This window comes from Meles meles, chromosome 1 (genome assembly GCF_922984935.1).
Source record: "Meles meles chromosome 1, mMelMel3.1 paternal haplotype, whole genome shotgun sequence".
Taxonomy (NCBI): Eukaryota; Metazoa; Chordata; class Mammalia; order Carnivora; family Mustelidae; genus Meles; species Meles meles.
The window spans coordinates 50415385-50440056 of record NC_060066.1 but is presented as its reverse complement, the minus strand read 5'-3'; the positions used below and the strand labels follow the sequence as shown (position 1 = coordinate 50440056).

At 39.6% G+C, this 24672-nt stretch overlaps 1 protein-coding gene across 1 annotated transcript in view; it reads left to right on the top strand.

Moving 5' to 3' along the window:
* The first annotated feature begins 7023 nt into the window (after positions 1 to 7023).
* Positions 7024 to 24672, top strand: part of CA13 (carbonic anhydrase 13) — a 34341-nt gene continuing 16692 nt past the window's right edge. The window contains exons 1-3 of the mRNA XM_046028309.1: positions 7024 to 7239; positions 11559 to 11756; positions 19097 to 19215. Coding sequence (XP_045884265.1) covers positions 7203 to 7239; positions 11559 to 11756; positions 19097 to 19215 — 354 coding nt within the window. The 5' untranslated portion in view covers positions 7024 to 7202. The remainder of the gene's footprint in view (positions 7240 to 11558; positions 11757 to 19096; positions 19216 to 24672) is intronic.

The window sequence follows — 24672 nt, the reverse complement described above, 5'->3', positions numbered from 1 at the left end:
AGTGTTTGCTTCAGGAGTTTCAAGGAGAGGGTTACTGGGTTGGGGCTGGGACTGTGAACTTGCTGAGGGACTACACAGTCTTGGCATGAGTCTGGGCCACTGTGCCCCTGCATGTCCACCCACACATCTCTCTGCCAGAAGCCCAGTGGGAGCAAGAAAAAAACAAAAATGCAGTACATAAGAACCAGGGAAACACTCCCTTTCTGTGGTCCCTCCACTGAAAAAAGGTTAGCATTACGCCTGTTGCAAAGAAGATATTCTCAAAGCTCACAGAGCAGTTAATGTATGGTGAATTTAGAGCTGAGAGAGAATGCATTGAAAACTGGCACAGTCATCAATATTTTTTATATTGATTCATGTTAAAACAATAATATTTTGGATATATGGGGTTAAATAAGAAAAATCATTAAAACATTTTACTTATTAAAGCTTATTTTTAATGTAACTGTTTTGAAAATTTAAAGTTATATATATGGCTTGCATTTGTGACTCACGTTAATTTCTCTTGCACAGTGCTGGAATAGATTTCTAAACTAGGTAGATGATGTCCATGGACAGCGGAAGTACCTAGGATGAGAGCATAGAGAGAAAAGGTATCCTAGTAGAAAGTCCCAAACCCCTAAAATTTAAAGGTTGGTATGATGGTTAATGCTATGTCTCAACATAATATTAACTGGGCTGGGCCACAGGATGCTCAGATATTTGATCAACCATTTTCCTGGGTATTTCTGTGAGGATGTTTTTTGAAAGAAATTAGCCTTTAAACCAGTAGATTGAGTAGAGCAGATTGCTCTTCTTAATGTGAGTGGGCCTTACTCAATCAGTTGAAGTTCTGAATAGAGTGAAAAGGCTAACCTTCTCCTGAGTTAAGCAGAATTCCTCCTGGCTGACTGCTTTTGAACAGGGATATTAGCTTTTCCTGCCTTCAGACCTGAACTGAAACATAGGCTCTTCCAGGTTCTTGAGCCTGTCAGCCTTCAGACTGGTGGTGCTACAGCATTGGCTCTTCTGAGCTTTCAGCTTGCCAGCTCAAACTATAAATATCAGGACTTGTCAGTCTCCATAACTGTGTGAGCCAATCCCTTACACAAAATCTCTCTCTCTCTCTCTCTCACACACACACACACACACACAATGTGTGGTTCTGTTTTTCTGGAGAAATGTTACTAATACAGTTGGTTATAGAAGAACCCAAGGAACAAACACCAGACAGTACGGATGGGCAGCAAATGGGAGCTATGTGTATGTTCAGGGAGGGATTTTACCTCTAAAAATAGGAAATTCTAGAATATTTTAGTATACTGATGGTAATGATCAAGAGGAAGAGGAGCTGGTCACATAGGTTATAAAGGATATAATAGTAAATGTTTCGTGGGAGTGTAAAGTTTTGCTAGGTAGGGATAGTGCACCAAATCTTTGTGGTAAAATGGTTTATCCAGCAGAGAACTTCTTGGATCAGGGAATCTACCAAACCTTGTTTGATGGTGAGATGAGGATTTGGGTATTGCTCTTGAGAGAACACACTTTCCTTCCCTAGAGGACAGAAGAGGGTAGGTAAACCATTTTAGTGCTGATGACAGAATGCCTGTTAGCACCCCTCATTCTGTCTGTCATATTTCAAAGAGTTGACAGCAATAGAGTGAAACTGACTTCTTTCCATATTAGCCATTCCAAACTAATAACAATTAATTAAATTCTTTGACGGTTGAATTATTTTGCCTTGACTATCTGGACTTTTCAACACTCATCTGATGTCTATACAAATTTGTTTCCTTTTAAACAATCTTAGCTTTCTCCTTTTCTCTTTCCTGCTTCATCTACTTTTATAATATGCTCAAATAAGATAAGAAACACTATAAAATAAGGCGTGATAATTTCCTGTTAGAAGACTGTATGAGATTAAACAAAAGAACAAAAATGTAAAACGTAGGGTTTTGGCAATGTATGTTCTTGTCTGACAATATAGGACAAAATATTCCAGTTTCTGGAAGTTATTATCTGGAAAGTGACTTGAGAGGTGATTCACTGAAGCTACCTTTTCAATTCTGGTCTGACTATTCCCATCTTGACATGAAACCTGGGTCACCTGGGCAAGTCCCTTTAGCCCCTTTAGGAGATTGCCTTACACAATCCTAACCTTAAAATAACCTTAGGATAACCTTAGGAATGGGACATTAAAGAAATCAAAACCCCCACATAGTATCAGCTCCATAAAACCAACACTCTCCAAAGATAGCAAATGATAAGACATTCCTGTGGTTAATAAGTCCCAGCTGTGCAAATCACAGGACTTGAATGAAAGAAATGGGCACAGAGTGGAACACCTTGGACTTGGGACTCTGCAAATTGGGGCTATGTCCCCAAAGGTGTGCCCTGCCTCTCTAGGTAACTGAGGAAATTTGTTCATCTCAGTTTACTGCTCAGAAAAGCCAGATGATAATAGCCACTTGGGTTAGCAATCAGTTTCTAAAAAAAATCCTTGAAAAAACGTGCATCTCAGAGGAAGTCTGTATATATTTGTATGTGCCCTCATAGAACAATATTAGTTCATACTTTGGTATTTTCTCAATATGTTACCATCCTTAATGAAATATTTTTATGGCTAGAGTTATCACTTACAAGTGCTGTTCGTAACATACAGTGATCACTGAAGAAGTGATCTGACTTAAGCATGCTTCGTTGCAAAGATACTTGACCTGGATCTAATTGAATCAAGAGTGAAGTGGAGATTATGGCCACGTGTTTGGTCAGGAATCTTGGGTTCTCTGGTCAGCGTTCATCTTCCTCTATGTGTTTACACTTCATGGTTATGAACCTGGAGACAAAGGTTCTTTGTTAAGGAGAAAACCCACACCTAGTTATAAAAGGTTATTTAGCAAGCTAATGGGTCATTAACTGGAGGAAATACAAGGTTTCCGTCACCCCAGATTTTTTTTTTTGAAAAATTTAAAACCTACCAAAAAAAAATGTGAGAGTTGTAACATGAGGACATCCTTCAGCAAGATGCACCAATTATCGACTGAGGCATCGGAGAGTCAGTCTCAGACAGGAAGGTACCTCGGCCCTATTGCTTTGACATTCATCTCCTAAAGTATTGCCCGTACCATCACCACACCTATGAAAATTAGCATCAATTCAATAATATCACCTATATGTGGTCTGTGTTTACAACTCTTTAACTGTCCCCAGCGCAGGGATTGTGTCTTTCTTTCCAACCTAGGACCCAGTTGAGGGTAACACATTACGTTTTGTTGTGACATGTATTTTGTCTCTTAATCCCAGGCTGAATGAATATCCTAATCCCTAATAGCATTTCACCTAGAAGTTTTAGCACTCATTAATGATCCTTACCTGAACCAGATATTACACCAGCCTTGCAAAAATGATGGTTTTATAATTCTACCACTTTATCTGTACTTAGTAGCTTGCATTCTCTCATAAAGAAGCATTTTCTCTCTCTTTCGGTATCACTGTGGCTCATGGGTATTTTGGGGAATGGAAGTCACAGTCTATTACTATTATTATTCTTTTTGATGGCCAAATTGTCCCAAATTTGGCAGTGGACCTCCTACATGCTACCTCCTCTGTGTGTGTGTGTGTTTGTATGTGTGTTTGTGTGTTTTACATGACTTCATTAGTATTTTGTGAATTTATTTTGCTAATTTTTAAAAAAGATTTTATTTATGTATTTGAGAGAGACCCAGTGAGAGAAGGAACTTAAGCAGGGGGAGTGGGGGAGGGAGAAGCAGGCTTCCCGCCGAGCAGGGAGCCTGATGCGGTGTTCCATCCCAGGACCCTGGCATCATGACCTGAGTCGAAGGCAGAGGCTTTAACTTACTGAGCCACCCAAGTGCCCCTATTTGCTAATTTTTTTTAAAAAGCTATTTATTAGAGTAATTTTAGGTTCACAACAAAATAGAGAGGGAGGTATAGACAGTTCCCATAAAATCTCCAACATGCTTAGCCTCCTTTATTATCAACTTGTTCCTCAAGAGGCTATATTTCTTACAAATGATGAACTTAAATCCTTATCACCCACAGTTCATAGTGTACCTTAGGGTTCACTCTTGGTGTTTTATATCCTGTGGGTTTGGACAAATGTATAATGACATGTATGAATCAATGTAATATCATATGGAGTATTTTTTTAGAAAAGGAGGGGGCATGGTGAGGAGCAGAAAGAGAGAGAGAGAGGGAGAGAGAATTTTAAGCAGGCGCCATGCCCAGCACAGAGCCTGATGAGGGCTCCATCTCACATCCCTGAAATCATGACCTGAGCTGAAATCCAGCGTTGGACACTTAACCGACTGAGCCACCCAGGTGCTCCTCATACAGAGTATTTTTATTGCCCTAAAATTCTTCTGTGTTGTCTACTCAGCACCACCCGCCCCCCCTCTTGGCAACCACTGATCTTCGTACTATCTCCATAGTTTTGTCATTTTCAGTATTTCATATAGTTGGGATCATACAGTACGTAGTCTTTTCAGATTGGCTTCTTTCATTTACCAGTATGACATTGAAGTTTTTCTATGTCTTTTTATGGCTGGATAGCTCATTTCTTATTAGTGCTAAATAATATTCAGATGTCTGGATGTACTATAGTTTAACTATCCATTCACCTACTGAAGGACATCTTGGTTGCTTTCAAGTTTTGGCAATTAAAAATAAAGCTGCTATAATCATCCATGTGCAGATTTTTATGTGGCTTTTATGTGCAGATTTTTATAACTTTTCACTTGGATAAATACAGAGTACTGTGATAGCTGGATCGTATTGTAGGAGTATGTTTAGTTTTGTAAGAAATTGCCAAACTGGGGGCGCCTAGGTGGCTCAGTGGGTTAAAGCCTCTGCCTTCGGCTCAGGTCATGATCTCAGGGTCCTGGGATCGAGCCCCGTATCAGGTTCTCTGCTCCACAGGGAGCCTGCTTCCCCCTCTCTCTCTGCCTGCCTCTCTGCCTACTTGTAATCTCTGTGTGTCAAATAAATAAATAAATAAATAAATCTTAAAAAAAAAAAAAAGAAATTGCCAAACTGTCTTCTAAAGTGGCTGCACCATTCTGCATTCCCATGATGAATGAATGGACAGCCTTGCCAACATTTAGTGTTGCCAGTGTTCTGGATTTTCACCATTCTTATAGGTATGTAGTAGTATCTCATTATTGTCCCAATTTGTATTTTCCTGATGACATATGATGTGGAGCATCTTTCATGTGCTTATTTTCAATATGTATATCTTCTTTGTTAAGATGTCTGTTAAGGTCTTTGGAACATTTTTTTTAAAGATTTTATTTATGTATATCACAGATCGTAAGTAGGCAGAGAGGCAGGCAGAGAGAGAGAGGAGAAAGCAGGCTCCCTGCTGAGCAGAAAGCCCTATGCGGGGCTTGATCCCAGGACCCTGGGATCATGACCTGAGCCGAAGGCAGAGGCTTAACCCACTGAGCCACCCAGGCATCCCTGGAACATTTTTTCATCAGGTTGTTGTCTCTTATTGTTGAGTTTTCAAGAATTTTTGTGTATTTTGGAGCATAGTACTTTAATATATGTTCGCCTATAAATATATACATATATGTATTTTGTCTTTTGTAGTGAAAGTGAAATATAGGTAAAACTTTGAAAGTTTGGCCATGATTATGCCAGCATAAATGAACCCAATTGTGCCAGAGAATATTGGAAGAGAAAGCTTGTGCTTTCCCTTAGGTATAAGAGGAGCATAAATTTTATTGTACTTATGGCTGTATAAAATTTTTTCCCCATTGCATTCTAACCTCATTAAGATTTACAGAAGCAGAAGGAAGTGCAGGCTGCACTATGGGGTATTTAGGTCAGGTCTAAAGAAGAATTATTCAAATTGATCTTTATTTAGTGGTCCTTAAACAGTACAGTGGTTACCAAAAGGGGTACCCTCCTGATACTTGCAATTACCACATTAAGCCCCTGCTGTGTGGATGGCGGGAGAAAGTGGATGATGATCATTGAAGAGCAACTCTTACATCTCTTATGGAAGGCTCATATGACCATGGAGAAATTATTTGCATTAGTCTGTCCATAAATAACACTGCACAGTTCAGTCTGAAATTTCAAATTGACCCCACTCAAACCCTTCTGCAGCTGGAACAGTAATTATAATCCTGGCAGGTCTCAGAGTTCTCTTTGTTTTTCACTCTGAGCCCAGAACACCCACTACTCCAGGACAGAAATTCAAGGCTCTGCACTCAGTTCAGCTCTGCTTTCAGCCCTAGGACAGCAAGCCTACCATGCATCCAAGACAAGACAGAATGAACACCCTCCTCTCAGTGGGGACAAAAGGGCAGCAGAACTTCTGCACCAAGAATCAATAATCAGGTTGGTACCCTCACTCCCCAAGCCACTGCCTGCAGAGTGAGAATCACGAAGGGAACAGGATGAATGGGCCGCAGAGCCAAGCTGGGGAAGGGAAGGGAAGAGACATCCGACCCTTTTTAGTAGGAACTATCCGCACCTATTAGCTGCGTGACCTGGGGCGGGTTACTTAGCTTCTCTTAAGCGTCTGGGACAATTATAATATCTTCCTCAAAGGAATGTTGAGAATCTAATGGCAAAATGTGGGTAAATGTCTTGGTTCAGACACTGGCCCATGGTAACCCTTTAATGAATAACAATTAAATTATTTCTGTGGCTGTTGCCATCGTCATTATTGTGTTGTACTTATAATCACCACGACGGCCACCATCAACGACCTTGTCTCCACGAGCATTTCCTCCTCCCAGCCTGACAGCTTCAGGCTCAAGTGATTCATTCATTCCCAGGATAGCCCTCTATCTAAGTGACCCTTTCCCGGGGTTACTCCTTCTCAGGAGGCAGAAAATCACCTCTGGAAACCCTTCGCTCTTTCTTTGCCTCCTCCCACCCTTCCCCTCGGCCTCTCTATCATGCCCACTCTCGTTCTCTGGAGTTCAAACTCGTGCCCCTGGACCCAGCTCAGCACCACCGCCCCGGGTCGGCCTCAGACGCGCGGCCGCCTTCCTGCACGCCGCTGCCCCCTGGCGGACGAGGTCGTTAGTGCCCTGGCCCCGGGGTTTCAGCGCTCGGTTTCTGCCAGGCGGCGGCGGGCGGACCCTCCCTAGGCTGGCCACAGCCTCCACCGGCTTGCGCGCTTGCCCCGCTCGCTCCCTCCTCTCGCTGCCCTGCCACATCTTCCTCTGCCTCCCACCCGAGGGACCATGTCGCGGCTCAGCTGGGGATACGGCGAGCACAACGGTGAGCGCCTTCTGCAGGTCGGAGGGAGGGCTTTGCTCGGGGGGCGCCTGTGGGGGACGGAACACACATTGCTGATCCCGCACTTGGGAGAAACTTTTTGGTTCCTCTTTAAATTGGGCAGCTTTCCCCAAAGCTGAATGCAGGAAGTGGAGGGAAGGCTTAGTCTTGTGTAGACAGGAAAAGCGTCTTTTGGCGGGTGTTGATGGTGGGGGAGAGAGTTGGCGTGCGTTAGCCCCGTGAAGATTCCCCGAAATCGTCGTTACGCGTCCGTTCACTTTCCTTTGAAAAGCCGAGCACTTTCCCTAGTAACTACTTATCAGTTAAAGGCTCGGAGATTAGAAGTCTGATGACATGCCTTAATGAATTGAGGACAAGTTCGCTTTCAGTTTTTTAATTATTCACCTAGAGGAAACAAATCATGCAAAACATTTGAAGCTATACTTAAGAATTTTTAATAATTGAATTGCAACCCTGAAGACTGACGTTGCCTTCTTGGCAACCAAAATACTGCAATTTTCTTAAAACTGTTACTATAAAATATTGGCATGGCAATTTGGTACTGTTAGCTTTAGGAAGACTTAGTCTTTCTGAAAAAATGAAGTTATACTTCAGGCTAGTTCTTCACCCTTTCTCCCTCTCCCACACTCTTCTTTGCAGAGGCAGAGGATTATTCAAATTTTAGCATGTTGGTGAACATGTATTTATTGATGGGAGTGACAGTTATAATAAGATGTATACTTTTTTTCTTCTATATACTAAATCATCAAAATAACCATTATTTGAGGGGCCCCTGGGTGACTCACTGGGTTAAGCCTTCAGCTCAGGTCCTGATCTCAGGGTCCTGGGATTGAGCCCCACATTGGATTCTCTGCTCAGCAGGGAGCCTGAAGCTCTCCCTCCCTGCCTACTTGAGATCTCTCCCTTTCTGTCAAATAAATAAATAAAATCTTAAGAAAAATTATTTGAAATAACTGCAAAGTGACACCAAGAGAGCATGATAGTGAATCACTGTCAAAATTAGATCTGTGGGGGCGCCTGGGTGGCTCAGTGGGTTAAAGCCTCTGCCTTCGGCTGGGGTCATGATCTCAGGGTCCTGGGATCGAGCCCCACATCGGGCTCTCTGCTCCGCGGGGAGCCTGCTTCCTCCTCTCTCTCTGCCTCCTCTCTGCCTAGTTGTGATTTCTCTCTGTCAAATAAATACAATATTAAAAAAAAATTAGATCTGTGAAAAATAATAATAATAATACTTCCTTGGATTAACGTGTATATTATTAACAGTACCATACAGTCAAATTTTATAGAAAGTTTATTTTCACGAAGGAACAGAAAAGCTTCATTTGTCATTGTAGCCTTTTTGAGGTTATGATGGACTTGCCAGTTTAAAAATGGCAGCAGGTGAAATTTAGAACTTTAATAATAAAAGGTATAATTTAGGTGAATTTCTTTTTGACTAAAACTATAATTATAATCTCACACTTTTGCTACTTTCCAAATTATGTTTGGGGGGAAAACACAAAACAAATTTAATTTCCCTCTCTGCTGAAATGGTTTTAATTTTTGTTATTTAATAGTTACTGGGTATCGACAGTGCCCTCACTATAGTTAGGAAGAAGAAGGGTGTTTTCGATCAGTGAGTACTGATCACTCTTTAATATGTTTATATGTTAGAAAATAGTGGCTCCAATGGAGCTCATTTTCAGAAATTTAAACATTTATCTCTGAAAAGCCACTACCAAGGAATGATTTTATATTTCTGCTAAGAATTATAGGGCCATTTCCTGCTTTTAGATGCAATAGCTTTCTGAGGACTATGCCTGTAAGTAGATCAGCTATGGCAAAATCCTACTGGAAATATGTTGAACCTGACCAGGCAAGTTTGGTTGCTTGTTTTCTGTTTACACTGACAGAATCAGTGAATTAGCAGATGAAAGGAAACTTAAACTGGGTATAGTAGCAATGATAAAACGAACACCATGAATTGAGGCATTGGGAAGGGGGGACCACCTTCGCCAAAAACTTACAAGTTCTTGCACTAACCTGTGATAGTTTTATTTGTTCAGGTTAGGGAGTGTGACACTTACTGAAAACTACATGTCTCTATAGATATTCAAAAGTTCTTGAATCAGTGGAAGAATCACTGTGTATTTCTACTTAAGAACTATGTTTAAATGGGTTTAAAGTTGGACGGAAAAATTTTTAAAAAGGTGGTTAAACTATGGTGGTTAATAGATGATATTGAATAATTTATGCAAAGTGGAATTATTTTTATTTTATCTTGGGTTGCCTCTGCTTTTAAAATATTCTTGTTATAAAGGATTGACAATAGGAGAATAAAGGAATTAGGAAGAGAAAGAAAAAGGTCAACAACATTTTGTGATATATGCGTCACATATTCAAAATCTAATTCTCATCAGGTTAAGTCATACTTGGTGACAGTGAGATAGGAAAACTTTTTCACTTAAAGCAAGGACTAGATTGCACAGAGAAAGTACTAGAAAGGTAAACTGGAGTACTTAATAAATCAGGAAGTGTAATGCTTTTTCTATAATAAGTTATAGGCAAGGGCTTTTGATGTTCAAGTTGCTTTGAAGTCCAAAGTGTCAGATTCGTGAGAGAAGAGCTTTTAAGTTGTGTGTATAGTTATATAGTCATGCTCTGACTTTTTATACCTGAAGCATATGCAAAGGAAAGAGCATAAGCTTTTTCCTTTGCAAAATTGAAGAGTAATATGGAGCATTCGGTTTGGAGATTGAAGCTGGTGATAATTGTGATGTATTTGCATTTCTTGAAATGTCATTCTAAATCTTATCTTTAAAAAAATATTTGTTGTAGGGCGCCTGGGTGGTTCAGTTGGTTGAGCGATTTCCTTTGGCTCAGGTCATGATCCCAGTGTCCTGGGATCAAGCCCCATGTCTGGCTTCCTGCTCAGTGAGAAGCCTGCTTCTCCCTCTTTGCCCCTCCCCCACTCATATTTTCTCTCTCTCAAATAAAAAATAAAACCTTTAAAAAATGTTGTTGTCGTTGTCAGTAACGAATGTTTAATTGTCATGCTATGTCATTTTAATAAGTATTTGAACGTTAGAGAAATCTAGTGAACTGTTTCAGTAGCCCTCTGCTCTGCTGCCCTGGTGGTTATTGAGTGAATTGCAGGCACAGTAGACAAGAAGAGCCTCTAACCTATAAAGTGACTACTCATGTCTGAAATGAGTTAGAGGTTACTTGAAGCTGCAATCTTACTCTTGATTTGGGGAGGCAGAACTTGAATCAAGTCTCCCAGAGAAATGAAGAGTGTAGGCAAGGGAATTGCCTGCTTATTGGTTCATGTAAGTTTACCAAATATGTCTGGCTTGGGAACTAGATGCAATTTTGACTTTTTGAGTAGAGGATCAGGATGACAATTGCCCCTTGTGTAGGAATTCAAATGTAACACTGGCAAAATAAGCTCAGAGGACCCTTCTGAAATGTAGAAAGAAAGAAAGAAATTGTTACCTGACGCCCCTGAAGATAACCAACAATATTACATTTCTTTATGTGGTGCAGCTATTTTATTTGGATTATGCTGTATGAAAAATTTATATATTTCCTTAGTGTGCCTGTTGCACATCAGAGGCAACTGAGTGAGGCTTGGGTGACACCTGAGGACAACAGTGAGCGATAGAAGAAAGAAATAGGAATAGAACTGAACCCTTTTTTACTACACAGCTTTCTCAGTTCCATTCTTTCATCCCATGAACTTGTTGACTGCTGGAGCTTCCACAGATCATTCTTGGAGCTGAAACTGAATCTCATTGTTTTCAGTGATGAATTGTGCTGTTGTTTGTAGTTTGGTAGAAAGGTACCTTTGGAAAGTACTTTTTTTCCCCTAAAGATTTACTTATTTTAGAGAGAGAGAATGAGAGAGAGCCCACGTGCCTGCAGAGGGTGGGGGAGAGGCAGAGGGAGAGGATCTCAAGCAGACTCTGTGCTGAGTGGGGAGCCCAACAGACATGGGGCTCAATCTCATGACCCATGAGATCATGAGCCAGACCAAGAGTGGGATGCTTAACTGAATGAGCCACCCAGGCATCCCTAGATAGTACTTTTTAAAACTTACATGCTTTTTGTCCATAAGGGTTAATTGAATGCTGCAAATGAATTAGGGAAAACCAGGAGGTTTTCATACCCATAATAAAAGCAACTAGTCTTATTTAAAAAAAAAAATAGATATGAAGACCCTGAAGATGATGAAATTTGTTTTTCCTTCAACTGAAGCACAGAGCACTTGTTTGGTAAAGGAAATAACTTAATTAGTTCTTTTCTTTTGGCCCTATATATTTAAGGTCCTATTCATTGGAATAAATTTTTCCCTATTGCTGATGGGGACCAGCAATCTCCGATTGAGATTAAAACCAAAGAAGTGAAATATGACTCTTCCCTGCGACCTCTTAGTATCAAGTATGATGCAAACTCAGCCAAAATCATCAGTAATAGTGGCCATTCCTTCAGCGTTGACTTTGATGACACAGAGGACAAATCAGGTTGGTTCTTTTTTTTTTTTTTTTTTTGGTGGGAGACAGGGGTCTTGGATGATTATGATTTCTTGTCTTTCATATTTAAAATACCTGTGGATTGTGTGTTTCTTATCAGTACTTTACTAGAACTGGTAATAAAAGTTTTATTAGACTGTTTCATGGGATAATGTCTTTCACACTGTGAATAAGTCATGGACCAACCAAATAAGACTTCAGTTTACTTGGGGCGCCTGGGTGGCTCAGTGGGTTAAAGCCTCTGCCTTCGGCTCAGGTCATGATCTCAGGGTCCTGGGATCGAGCTCCACATCGGGCTCTCTGCTCAGCAGGGAACCTGCTTCCCCCTTTCTCTCTGCCTGCCTCTCTGCCTACTTGTGATCTCTGTCTGTCAAATAAATAAATAAAATCTTAAAAAAAAAAAGAGTGACATCAACCTAATGTACAAAATTAAAAAAAAAAAGACTTCAGTTTACTTGTTAATTGGATAACTAGATGAAGTAGAAAAGTGAATTTCCCTAAAATGAACATTTAATCCTTCTTAAAGCATTATTAACTCCCAAGGAATGGATGATATCCAGTTTAAAGTTTGGATGAGAGAGAAGATTAGAGAGAATCGAATTTTGTAATACTTCTTAAGGCTTCTAACGAATTATTTTTTAGTCTGATATTAGGATAATGCTGTATTTGGTCTATTAATTAAAAATATAGTTAAATTATAAAAATCCTAAATTGGAAGAAGATTTATTCATTAAGTCAGATTTAGGTTAGTAATAATATTCTGTATTCATGTGATACTATATCACTAGCAAAAATTATAAGCCCACAAAATTTCTCTTATATGTCAAATTCATAGAAGATGTATTTTCATCAGTGCATTGAGAAAAAATGCACAAAGAAAGATTAAGACGTGGTATTTTTAACTTTTGGGGGGCAAACGGGAACTCGCTTTTTATATACTATATACAACTGTATTTTCTTCAAGCCCTCAAGTTTTATGAAACTGTATTAATAGATATGGTTGATGGGTACATTGTAAATAGTCCAAGCCTCCTGAGTATAAAGTTTACACCACCCTTAATCATAGTTTGATACTGTATATATCTCAAACATAAAAGCTTGAGGCTATCCACTCCTAGTTTTAGAGTAAGAAGTGATTAACTGTACTTCATATAAGCTTTAAGCTTTTTTTTTTTTTAAAGATTTATTTATTTTAGAGAGAGGGAGAGAGAACTCATGAGTGGGGGGAGGGGCAGAAGGCGAGGGAGAGAATCTCAAGGAGACTCCCTGCTGAGTGTGGAGATTTTGCAACCTTGACATTATGACCTCAGTTGAAACCAAGAGTCAGATGCTTAACTGACTGAGCCACCCAGATACCCCAAAGTTTTTTAATTTATAAATGTGGGCTGCCTTAGTCATAAAAAATTCCTACTCTAATTTGTTTGATGATGACTAAGGTTTTCTCTCTCCCTCTCTCTTTTCCTTCCTCTCCCTCCTTCTCTCTTCCTCTTTCTCCCTGTCTCTTTCCCTCTTCCTCCTGTTTTCCCTCTACTTTGGGTTAACCCAGGGGAATCAGTTTGTTTGTGTTTCCAGATTTGACACCATGTCTGTGATTGGTAATGTGTGCCCTCTCCCCCATGTGAAGGTTTCTCTCTTATCTAGATCACAGTGAAATTACCAGGGTTAATTGGAAATGTCTGTGAAGTACTTAGTACCCTCTGAGACAGAAACTACATAAATATGGGTCATGATTCTCATTCTTTTTTCTCAAAATAAAAGAGAATGTTTCATGGTTATTCTGGGTATTAAATCAGTGAAAAAGTAGAAACCACTATAGTTAAAATAAATTGTTAGCTTTTCTTTTTCTATGGTAAACTACAAAAAACACAAAGACACTTTCTGTAGCAAACCACTTTGATTTGAAGAAAACAGTTTCCATTTTGTAAAGAAGACATTCTTGACCAAAATTAACTCTGAATCCCACCAATCAAGAAACCACAGACATGAAACCTTCCTCATGGTCCTCGTAGGGCTTCTTTGTCTGGGAAGTTGCATTCCGCGTGGTTAACCTCCAGTGCGTCACACATTAGAATTTTAATAGTCCTTTATAGAGGGGGCAGGGACGCCTGGGTGGCTCAGTTGGTTAAGTGTCTGCCTTTGGCTCAGGTCCTGATCCCAGAATTCTGGGATCAGGTCCCGCGTTGGGCTCCTTGCTCAGCGGGGAGGCTGCTTCTCTCTTCCTCTGCCTGCCCCTCTGCCTGCTTGTGTGCTCTCTTTCTCTCTGTCATATAAATAAATAAAATCTTAAAAAAAGTAAAAAGGGGGAAGGAGGATATGAAATTCTGGGGGAAGAAGCCTGTTGGCTGTGGCAGAGGAGAAATAATCTGGTAAGGAAAGACAAGGGCATTTTCACCGTAGCTTCTGGTCTTTCCGTACTCAGACAGGATCTCAGCTCTGGGAATCTCACCTGACTGGCCCCACAACTCTCCCTGTGGCACCCCAGACTTGTCCTATCACAGAACTTCCCACATTGCTTTGTAACTGCCGGTTGGTTCTCTTTCCACTCAGCTGAAGACTCCCTGTGGGCAATAGCTTTGTCTACTCATCTATCTAGTATGGAGCCTTGCACACAATAGGTACTCAGTAAATGTGTGTTTCAGTTAACTTTTTTTTTTTTTTTGGTATGATGTTTCCTGGAGGACATAGAAAATTGATATGACATTATGGTACAGGACATGTTAGTCTACATAGGTGAAATCTCAATAAAATTACAAACCACCAGAAATCAATATTTACCATTTGACACCTAAGTATTAGTGGATTATTCATTGTTTGAATATTTAATTTTTAAAGGCTGTTGTACTAATTTTTATATTTTAATAAATGAGAGTTCCCGCCATATAGTAAGCACTTAACAACCATTAATAACTACTAATAATAACACAGAATACATAACAGGTCTGTATCCTTACCATATATGAGATATGTTGTGCAGAAATTTTTTTTAAAGATATCAAAAGGAAGCTGATTTCTCATTAAGAAAGGCCTCCTAGGAATACCAGTGACTTGATGAATTCAGTGTTTATTCCTTAATTTTCATCTCTAGAAATTATTAATTTCTCAGTTCAGCCTAGTTATCAAGGTCTAGTTACGTTGTTCTAGGTAACTACGTGAAATTAACCAAATTCACAAGATCTGAAGTTATACATTAGAAAAGAAAACAAAACAAAACAGAAAAAGATCTGGGGGAAGAATATCTTAGTTGTGTGATCCCGCTCAGAAGCCCAGATCTGCGGGAAACTGAATTGCTGATTTGTGACAATGTAGATATTACAAAGCTTTAGTGTAATGATGTTTCCTTCACTAGACTGTAAGTTCCTTGAGGGTAGGGATGACCTTACTCAGCATCCTATACTTACTTAGCATTGAACACAGTCGCAGGCGGGAAGTAAGCTCTTCAGAATCATTGAATGAATGAGCAATGAGAGAGTAAGGTGGTGTGCATATGCTCAGAGCAAAAGAAGCCAGACTGAATGAAGACTTTCCTGGTTCCATAAAGAATTCAGGCCCCAGGGACCGGAAACAATTATGGCCTTGGTCTCTCTTTCATGGTACAATCCTGACAGTTTTGTGCTGTTTGGTTCCTCTTTTCCTAGATTCCAAGCAAAATACAGATGTGCTGTTCAAGTAGCTTTACTCCAGAGAACTGTTTACCACACAGCAATTTCATTAGATTCAGAGTCATAAGAACATGTTCTTTAGCAATCCTAGGTCACTTACTCAGGACCCACCTTATAAGCCAAAGTCTATGGAGAAGTGATTCTACAGATGAGGTCTTTTTCCTATTTTATGTTAGTGGTTTTTACTGATGCAGACACTGTCCTAGGCACTGACGATGCAAAGAGAACAAGAGAGATTCTGCCTTAAAAGAGTTTGTATGCTGGTGGGATAGGCAGTAAATACATGCATAGACAAGTGTGTTAATTATTAAATTTTTTTTTTTCTGATTTTGTTGCAAGCCCTGCTTATCATTTAAGGCCACTGACAACAGTGTAGTTTCATGAAATAAGCAGGGTTAGCAAATTTCTAACAAAGTCAAATTCAAGGGAGTAACATATACATTTCTAGTTTCACAACATTGTTGGTCTTTGCAGCATATAACAAATGACAAGGACACTTTTACTAAGATCTTAAAAATTTCCCAAACTTTTATGGCATTTAACTCGGGTTTCTTAATCTCTGTAGACCTCTTATATGAGTATTCTATTTGGAATAGACTTAAGAAAAATTCTGAATGAAAGAATAAGCGGACATGTATACCAAGGGTGATTTTGGAGAAATGATTATTCGTTTTCACATATAAGATGGAGACAATAATATTTATTTACTCATCTCAGTTGCAGAGGAAGATGAATGATTTGACCCTTGAAAACATGAAGTCATTCTCCTTAAAAATAATTTTTGTTGCCTGTATTCATTTCATACCATAGTTTCATTATTTTCTTATAGACTATCTCAAAGTCAGTGATAAATTAACCTTAATATTTTGACTCACTTTTCCCCAACCCGTGTTTCTTCAAAAGAGCTCTGCTTCAAGAGAATGTCTTCCTTCATAAGTAGACGTTTGCTGATTATGGTCCCAGTTTGGATATTGTAGATGAAACACTCACATGTGGAGTAAGATATATAGAGTATAAGGCAATCTTTGTTGCTTAACTAGCAGAGCTATGCTAATCTGGCTTTAAACCCTGGATTCTGAGTAGGCTTTCCAGAGATCAACCATGATTCTTGGATGTTTCCCTAACCGTGTTTGTTTTTGGTATCACGTTCTTTCTCTTGAGCCAGCTTGTTTGCATCTTCTCCCAAAGTTAATTCCACATTGATGACTCTAATCTGCTTTTTATCTGTGAGGGAATGACTTTTTGTTTCAGCTCAGATCTTATTATGCTACAGTAAGGGGGAAAAAAAAGGACAATAGAATTGTTGATTTCTTTGGCAATTATCACAGGCTGTCACTCATATGTGAAATTTAAGAAACAAGGCAGATGAGCATAGGGGAAGGGAAGGAAAAATAAGATGGAAACAGAGAAAGAGGCAAACCATAAAAGACTCTTAACTATAGAGAACAAGCTGGAGGGGAGGAGAGTGGAGGGAATGAGCTAAATGGATGATGGGCATTAAGGAGGGCACTTGAAGTAACGACCACTGGGTGTTATATGTAAGTGGTGAATCACTGAATTCCAATACCACACTATATGTTAACTAACTGGAATTAAAATAAAGAAAAAAGAAAAAAATTTAAAAAATGATTTCTTTTCATTTGGAATGCCATTGCATCCATGCTGAATGGAGTCACTTAGGCAAATGTGCCTTTTAAATTAATTTATCTGGTGAATCATCTTTGACTGCTTGTTTAAAGACAGATCAAATATTTTATTCATTCATTCATCAAATATTTATCATGCATCTGCTCTGTGATAGTTACCATGCTTAGGTGATGGGTCCAGCAGGGACCCAGTCAGAGTTTCTGCCCTCATGAACACTATTAGTGGGAGACTCAAAGCAGTAAAACTACTCTGTTTATAACAACAGAGCAAGCCCTCGAGTCTGATATAAATGCTTCTCTTTTATTTTTCAGAGGTCTTTGGAAATAGCTGTCTTTATTCTAAAGAAATCTGGATCCAAATAATCTAAAGAAACCTCCAATCATTCAACATCCCCCCAAATTTTATTGCACATGTTCAGTATTTTTCCTTGGTACTTTTGATAATTGTAGAAGTTAAGGAGCATCAGTCCAATCTCCTAATTAAAAATAGACAGACAAATGAACACCAATAGAGACAAAAAAGCTGACTCCCACAGAGGCTTAAGTGAGTTTTGGAAGATCACATAATTCAGTAGCTGAGCTGGGACTCTTCCCAAGTTTGCTGATCCCAACCACACTAACTCTTCATCATTGATGTTCAACTTCGGCTGAGTCAAATTGAGTAAGGAAGAAATGAGTTCAGTTGTACTAGTTAATACAGACAGCAGTCTGGATCATTTCTCTCCCATAGTATAGCTCAACGAGGGGTATGCTTTAGACAACTGTTATTTTCCCTTCTTCCCCTTGCTGTGTGTAGGAAACTGCACGTGATACATCTTAACATCTTTTGCTTCTGTAGGCTCCCTGTGGAACATGGGACTTGAACTCAGGACCCTGAGATCAAGAGTCACATGCTCTACTGACTGAGCCGTCCAGGAACCCCATAACATCTTTTGTTTCTTATTTAAGGTGGATCATTCCTGACAATTTTGAGATATCTCTAACTCTGTATCTCTGTTTCCCTATCTGAAATCTCTGAAGAGGAGGGTCATTTAAATCAAACTCTTGTTAAGGCTGCAGCTCACAATCTAACACTTCTATCGGATGTTGAAGGGAGATTAGTAATGCGCATGGTGTACTGAACACCCAATGCTTTCTTATCCCCCCATATCATTTAAACATGCCCAATAAAAATTAATTAGGAGGAGACAGTTTCGAGCTATTTTTTCTCTTAAGAAAGTTTCTGTATACTTAAGATATGACTCTGTTGCCAAAAAAAGTTAATTTTGCCCTGTATTCCAGGTTTCCCTGGGAGTTTGAATTCAAGTACAGAAGATGGGCTTCTTGGCCAATTTTTTGTAGTCATCCTAAAAACAATAGAATAGCTAACATGTCCGGCATGCTGGTTGTGTGCCAGGCAGTGGTGATAAGTTCTTTGTATTCAATTTTTCTTCTATTTTCAAGCATTAGGAGGAGGGAGCATTAGTATCTTGAGGTGACAGACATGAAAGCTCTAGCTTTGAAGTTAGAGTTGATACAAGATCACAGAGTAAGAGCGGTCTTCTCAGTGCTGGAACCTGTTCTCTAACCATTGCTTCTGGGCTACTTCCCCAAGTTCAAGGTGGCACTCTTGACATATCACATCCTTATTCAGAGAGGCTGACATCCTCCAATAAAGAGACTCATTCTTTACTTCAGGAATTCCCAGTTTCTTCTGCTTTCTAAACCACTGTGATTTCCCAGATATCCCATAAAAATCTGTATCGTGGACTCTCCAACCTTTTAAAATGTTTGTGTTCATTCCTCGTATACCTAAAAATTGTATGCCTGTCTGCAAACTGAATGACACATTTGTAAAAAAATTCCTTGGTGGACATGGACACGTTGAATAATTCAGGGAGATGATGTGGATTATAGTGGCATGTATAAGTATTTTCTTCTTGCTAACAATTTGAAATATATTGGCATTCAGGGAGATGATGTGGATTATAGCGGCATGTATAAGTATTTTCTTCTTGCTAACAATTTGAAATATATTGGTGTATAGTTCTGCGTGGGGGTCCTCTCACTGGAAGCTACCGCTTGCGACAGTTTCACCTTCACTGGGGGTCTGCTGATGATCACGGCTCTGAACATGTGGTGGATGGTGTGAGATATGCTGCAGAGGTAAGCCATCGGCCATGTATTCATGATTCAGTGTTTTCCTAGGTGGTGGGATATAAGGAACCCAACGAACAGCTCTCTTGACTGCAAACTGATCCTGAGCCAATTAGGAATCAGTGTCTGGTATTGCTTTATTCCATCAATAGGAGAGTTTATCAGTGTGAGAGCTATAAATGTGGTCCTTCTGAGCCTTACACTAACTCTGGGAGATTAAGGTTATTGTGCTCCTTCTAGAAATGAGTAAATAGCCGGTTTGGAGAGATTAATAATTTACCCAATTAGGAAGCAGTTGAGATGGGTTTAAACTCACGTCTGTCTGATACCAACTTATAAACTCTTTTTAGAATATCTGTTGTGTTTCCTGAAAGTCCAGGGAGAAGGCAGAGAAAGAGACATTTGATTTGGGCCCAACTGTGTACTTATTTGGTCCAGACACGGGTGTATACTAATATCATATTTTGTAGAAGTGATATTAAATGGCAAAGTTCCTTATAGGTAAAAGAAACAAAGACACGAATTCTTCTAAACTCTACTGTACCTCTATATTTACAGGTATAAAAGGGAATCTCTGTTAATTATTGAAGTCATAACACAAGAAAGCATTCATTGACTTTTTTTTAATTGGGAAGTTATTCCTTTGTAATTATATTCATTAATACCACTCCTTTTTCTAATCCTCTGTTAAATGACAAAGTGTAATATACTGTAAGTTTTAATACTGTTAAATATTGCTAACACCCAACTTTTCCATGAGATGAGAGTGAATTATTGTGTGATGCAACCAAAGCTTTTTAAGTGACAGTAATTTGGCTTATGAGTTGTCTAGGTGAAACAGAGCATTACCAGGCAAGTAAAGTTTTTCTTCATTTTCTCATGGCTACTAAGCTGTGGAGTTGAGATACTCATTTATAGTTCTGCTGTTGAGAGAAATCAGCCAAGAGAGCTTTCCAGTTTTGCTCTTCCATTGACACATACATCTGTCTTTGAGCCTACCAACCAAAACATCCATTTGTCTCCTTAAAACACTTGTTTGAGGCCAATTGCTTAGGATATGGGACCTGCTCTGTTTTGCGGAGGGAATAAATTATATATCCAAAGTGTTCCATGGCACTGGATAAAAGATGCCAAGAATATAGAAAGTGGGACTCCTGAATCTGTGTGGTGCCTCAGTTTATATCATCTGCTGAATAGTTTTCATGTTGCTTTCTAAAGTTTTGTGTTCTGAATTGAATACGTTATTCTAAATCTGAAAGTTTCTGTGGGGATTGAGCTGGCTTTGGATTACTGCTTTGTAATTTTTCTAAGCAACTAAAAAAACTTAGTCACATTGCTTTATAGTTATACTTCCTAGTGTCATAAACCTGAAAGTATACTTTCGAGAGGTTTTATCTCAGCTGGCACGTTGTTTCTTGAAAATGGTAGTCCTGTCCTGAAATTTTCCAGAGGCTCAGAGTCTTGACCTAAGAACAAGAGACATCTTCGTAGACTTTCCCTCTTGAAACAGATAAAGCTTTGACTAGAGTTTCGTATATTCTTTAATATGTGTTTAAGGCTGTTTTTTATTTTATTTATTTGTTCATGAATCATTCGCTCTTTAAGAAGTCATCGTGACCCCACTGTGTCGCCCATCTTTGTCCAGCTTACTCGTGCTGGAAGGAAGTAAGGATGAGCCAGGGAATGTTTCCCTGGGAAGAGGCCCTCAACCCTAAACCTGAAGGATGAACAGGAGTGAGCCAGGCAAAGGGCAGAGACAGCAGGGGTCCTGCCTAGACTCAAGTGTGAGGACGTGGGTGGGTAGTCACATATTGGAAGAACAGAGTGGCCAGTGGAATTAGCACACAAAGAACGAAGTGGAGGGATGCCAGAGGTAAAGTTGGAAAGGCCGGAGAGCCTGATTTTACAAAGATCAATCATGGTAAGCCTTGTGAACTTAATTCTAAGTGCGGTGGGAAGCCATTAACTGGGTTTGAATTGTGAAGTGATCATATTTGCATTTTTAAAATATTCATATATTTTTTTAAACATTTATTTGACAGAGACAGATCACAAGTAGATAGAGAGGCAGGCAGAGAGAGAGAGAGAGAGAGGGAAGCAGGCTCCCTTCTGAGCAGAGAGCCCTATGGGGGACTTGATCCCAGGACCCCGAGATCATGACCTGAGCCGAAGGCAGCGGCTTAACCCACTGAGCCACCCAGGCGCCCTCATATTTTTGAATATAAATTTGAGCATAAATTGGTTTGAAGCAGAAGTGGATAAGGAGAGTCAGTGAGGAGGAGGCTTTGGGGGATGTTCCGGGTAATAGATGATAGATAGCCCAGTTAACTGGAGTGCTGGTGGCCAGTGCAGCTTTGGTGGGATTTGTTGACTGATTTGGTTTGAGAGAGAAGGAGAGAAGGGGTCCGTGTTTCTGGTGGGAGATAGGAATGCTGATGGAGAATGAGGAAGTCTGGGTCTGACCTCAGGATTGGTGGGGTGTTAGAAGTAGACAATAAACACGTAAGTAAATGGTATATGGTAAGTTCTTTGTTAGGAACAATACTATGGGATCTGGTAGTATGATTAAATAGATAGGAAAACTCATCATGAGAAAATCTATATAGCTTCTCACTAAATCTATACAGCTTAACAGCAAATACAGATGACCTCGGGCAGAAATGAAGTTGGCACGTTTAGGAAGCGAAAGGTGTTGACTTCTGGGATTGGAATTAATGAGAGGAGGTTATATATAGGCTGTGTCCTAGAGAGGCAGACAAGGACCATGTCTTGTTGGGCTTTGTAGGGCATGGTGAGAAGATTGGAATTTATCCTTGATGTATTGAGACAAAGACGATGGAAGGTTTTGGGGAGGGGAATGTCCTGTTCTAATTTATATTTTGTAAAATATAACTTGCTTCTGTGTGGAGAAGAGGTCAGGCAAATGTTGAAGTGGGGAGACAAGTTAGAAGTTTATGGAAGTATTTCAAATGAGCAAGGGTGGTGCTTTGGGCTATGGAGGTGGTGGAGATAAAGAGAGCTAGGTGAGTCCAGGATATGTTTGGGAAAGAAAATCAGTGGGACTTGCCAATGAAAAGGGTAGCAAGATTGAAGGAAGAAGAATCAGGAGTCTAGAAACACTCCTAAGACTTTGGCTTGTGCAAACATGAGGATCTTTCTGCCACTTACTCAGATGAGCAAGTACAGGGAGGAGCAGGTTGCAGAGAGAAGCTGACTTTCTCTTGTGCACACAACAAGTCTGAGGTGTCTATTAGATATTCTAGGCTCACATGCAAGAAGGCCATTAGGTACAGACCTGGAGGTTAAGGAAGATGTCCAGGCTAGAGATGGAGATATTTGGGAATCACATTTGGTTTCAGGTTCAAAAGAATCCCTTTGTGCTTAGCTGTAGAAATGATTCTTAATTAGTTTTTCCAGCCACTTTTGTACCCAACTTCATGACTGTCATCGAGTTGTATCCACTTAAAAAAAAAAGAAGAAGAAGAAAAGAAATGAAAGGAAGAAAACATTTAGAGTGTACCATATAAAAATTTAACTTTGAGTCTAATCTCATGATTTGTGACATTATAGAGAGAGATTAAAGTGTTTTAAATCATGGAAAAACCTTACCCCAGGAGTTGTGCATCTATAAAAAGTAGACGAATAATCCACTCCCTATTTAAAACTTCATCTGATTACAGTTTGTACAGATTATATAATAAGCATATTAAATATGTAGTTGATAGTAAAACTATAATTTTAATATTAATGGTGATTTTTGGCAGGCTAAACATAATTTACATATCAATAGTATGCAGTTAAAAATGCTAAAGTTGAATAATACTATAATTTAGAAATTGTTGGGGTACCTGGATGGCTCAGTGGTTGAGGGTTGGACTCTTGATTTTGGCTCAGGTCATGATCTCAGGGTCCTCAACACGGAGCGTCCTTGAGATTCTCTCTTCCTCTCTCTGCCCCTCCCTGTACTCCTGTTCTCTCATAAATACATAAATAAATAAATAAATAAACAAATAAATAAATAAATAAATAAGATCTTAAAAAAAAAGATTATTTCCAATAGGGAAGAATCCTCTCATTTCCAGTTTTGTTGTGGCTATGAGTTCTTGTCATTTGCTTAAATCACTGAAGATGTCATTGTTGGTCTGGAAATGTGAATTTATTATTTGTTTGAGTTTTAATTCAAATACCAACGGTGGGGCACCTGGGTGGCTTAGTTGGTTAAGTGGTTGCCTTCAGGTCAAGTCCTGATCCCAGGGTCCTGGGGCTGAGCCCCATGTTGGGGGAGGAGGTGTCTATACTCAGCAGGGAGTCTGCTTCTCCCTCCATCAAATAAATAAATAAAATCTTAAAAAGAAACTCCCAAACCCCGCAAAAACAAATATGAACGCTAATACAAGTGGTATCAGTCCCTCTGAAGCTATTGGTGCTAATTAGGCAAGGTGTGTGGGAGAGAGAAAGACTTGGGGAAAAAAAAAGATTTTTCTTGCTCTAGTTTTCCATAATATTCTAAATAGCTGTTGTTTTTTATTTTATTTTATTTTTTAACAATTTTATGTATTTGAAAGAGTGAGTGGGAGCACAAGTGGGGGGAGGGGCAGAGGGAGAAGCAGTCTCTCCGCTGAGCAGGGAGCCCAACACTGGTCTCAGTCCCAGGACCCCGAGATAATGACCTGAGCTAAAGGCAGACGTTTAGCTGACTGAACCCACCCAGGCACCCGTAAATAATTGCTGTTTTTTAACCAAGAAAAGGATATATAGATTCATCTCTCTTTAGTTACATATTCCTTTTCTAATCAGTTGTGAAACTAAATATATCATTTCACTTCTTTTTCTTTCTTTAGTGTCATCTCTTACAAAGTGAGCTGATGGGTTGGCACAGAGCCATTTAAAACAATTTTAATGTTCTTTTCAGCCCCTCCCTTAGAGTGGAATGTCTTTACCTCATGTGAGCCAAATGAGTTTTGTTTCATCATCCAGTGTTTTCTAGGTTTCGTTCCTCCTCCAGCTATCTCATAGCAACTTAGAACATGGTACCGCAGGGATCCACCTTTGCATTTTCGATCTGTATATCCCACAGCCTTCCTTGATTGTTTATGGATGGTGGAGTGTTTCATGGTTTTGTAGCTCACTGGTTGTGATAATTCTTATTTATCCAGAAATTCCCCCATATTAGTTGCCTATAAAATAGGAAGTTATATTTAAGGCATGGGATTAAAACCATGACTTTGAACATACTCAGTTCTCTCATTTAAGAGACAGCTAGAAAGGTGATTTGTGCATGAAATCCTTCATATGTGTTTCCCCCCTGAGGTGCCCAAAGGACTCACTGTAAGGAGATTGTATCTGAGGTCAGTCCTTTGTACAAGGGTTCTTGGACAGCATGGCATGCTCATGATCTTGGCCAAATTGTTTGAGTGTGGCACATTGCCCTTTGGTGTCTATTGTAGTGTGTTCTTCCCCTTAATC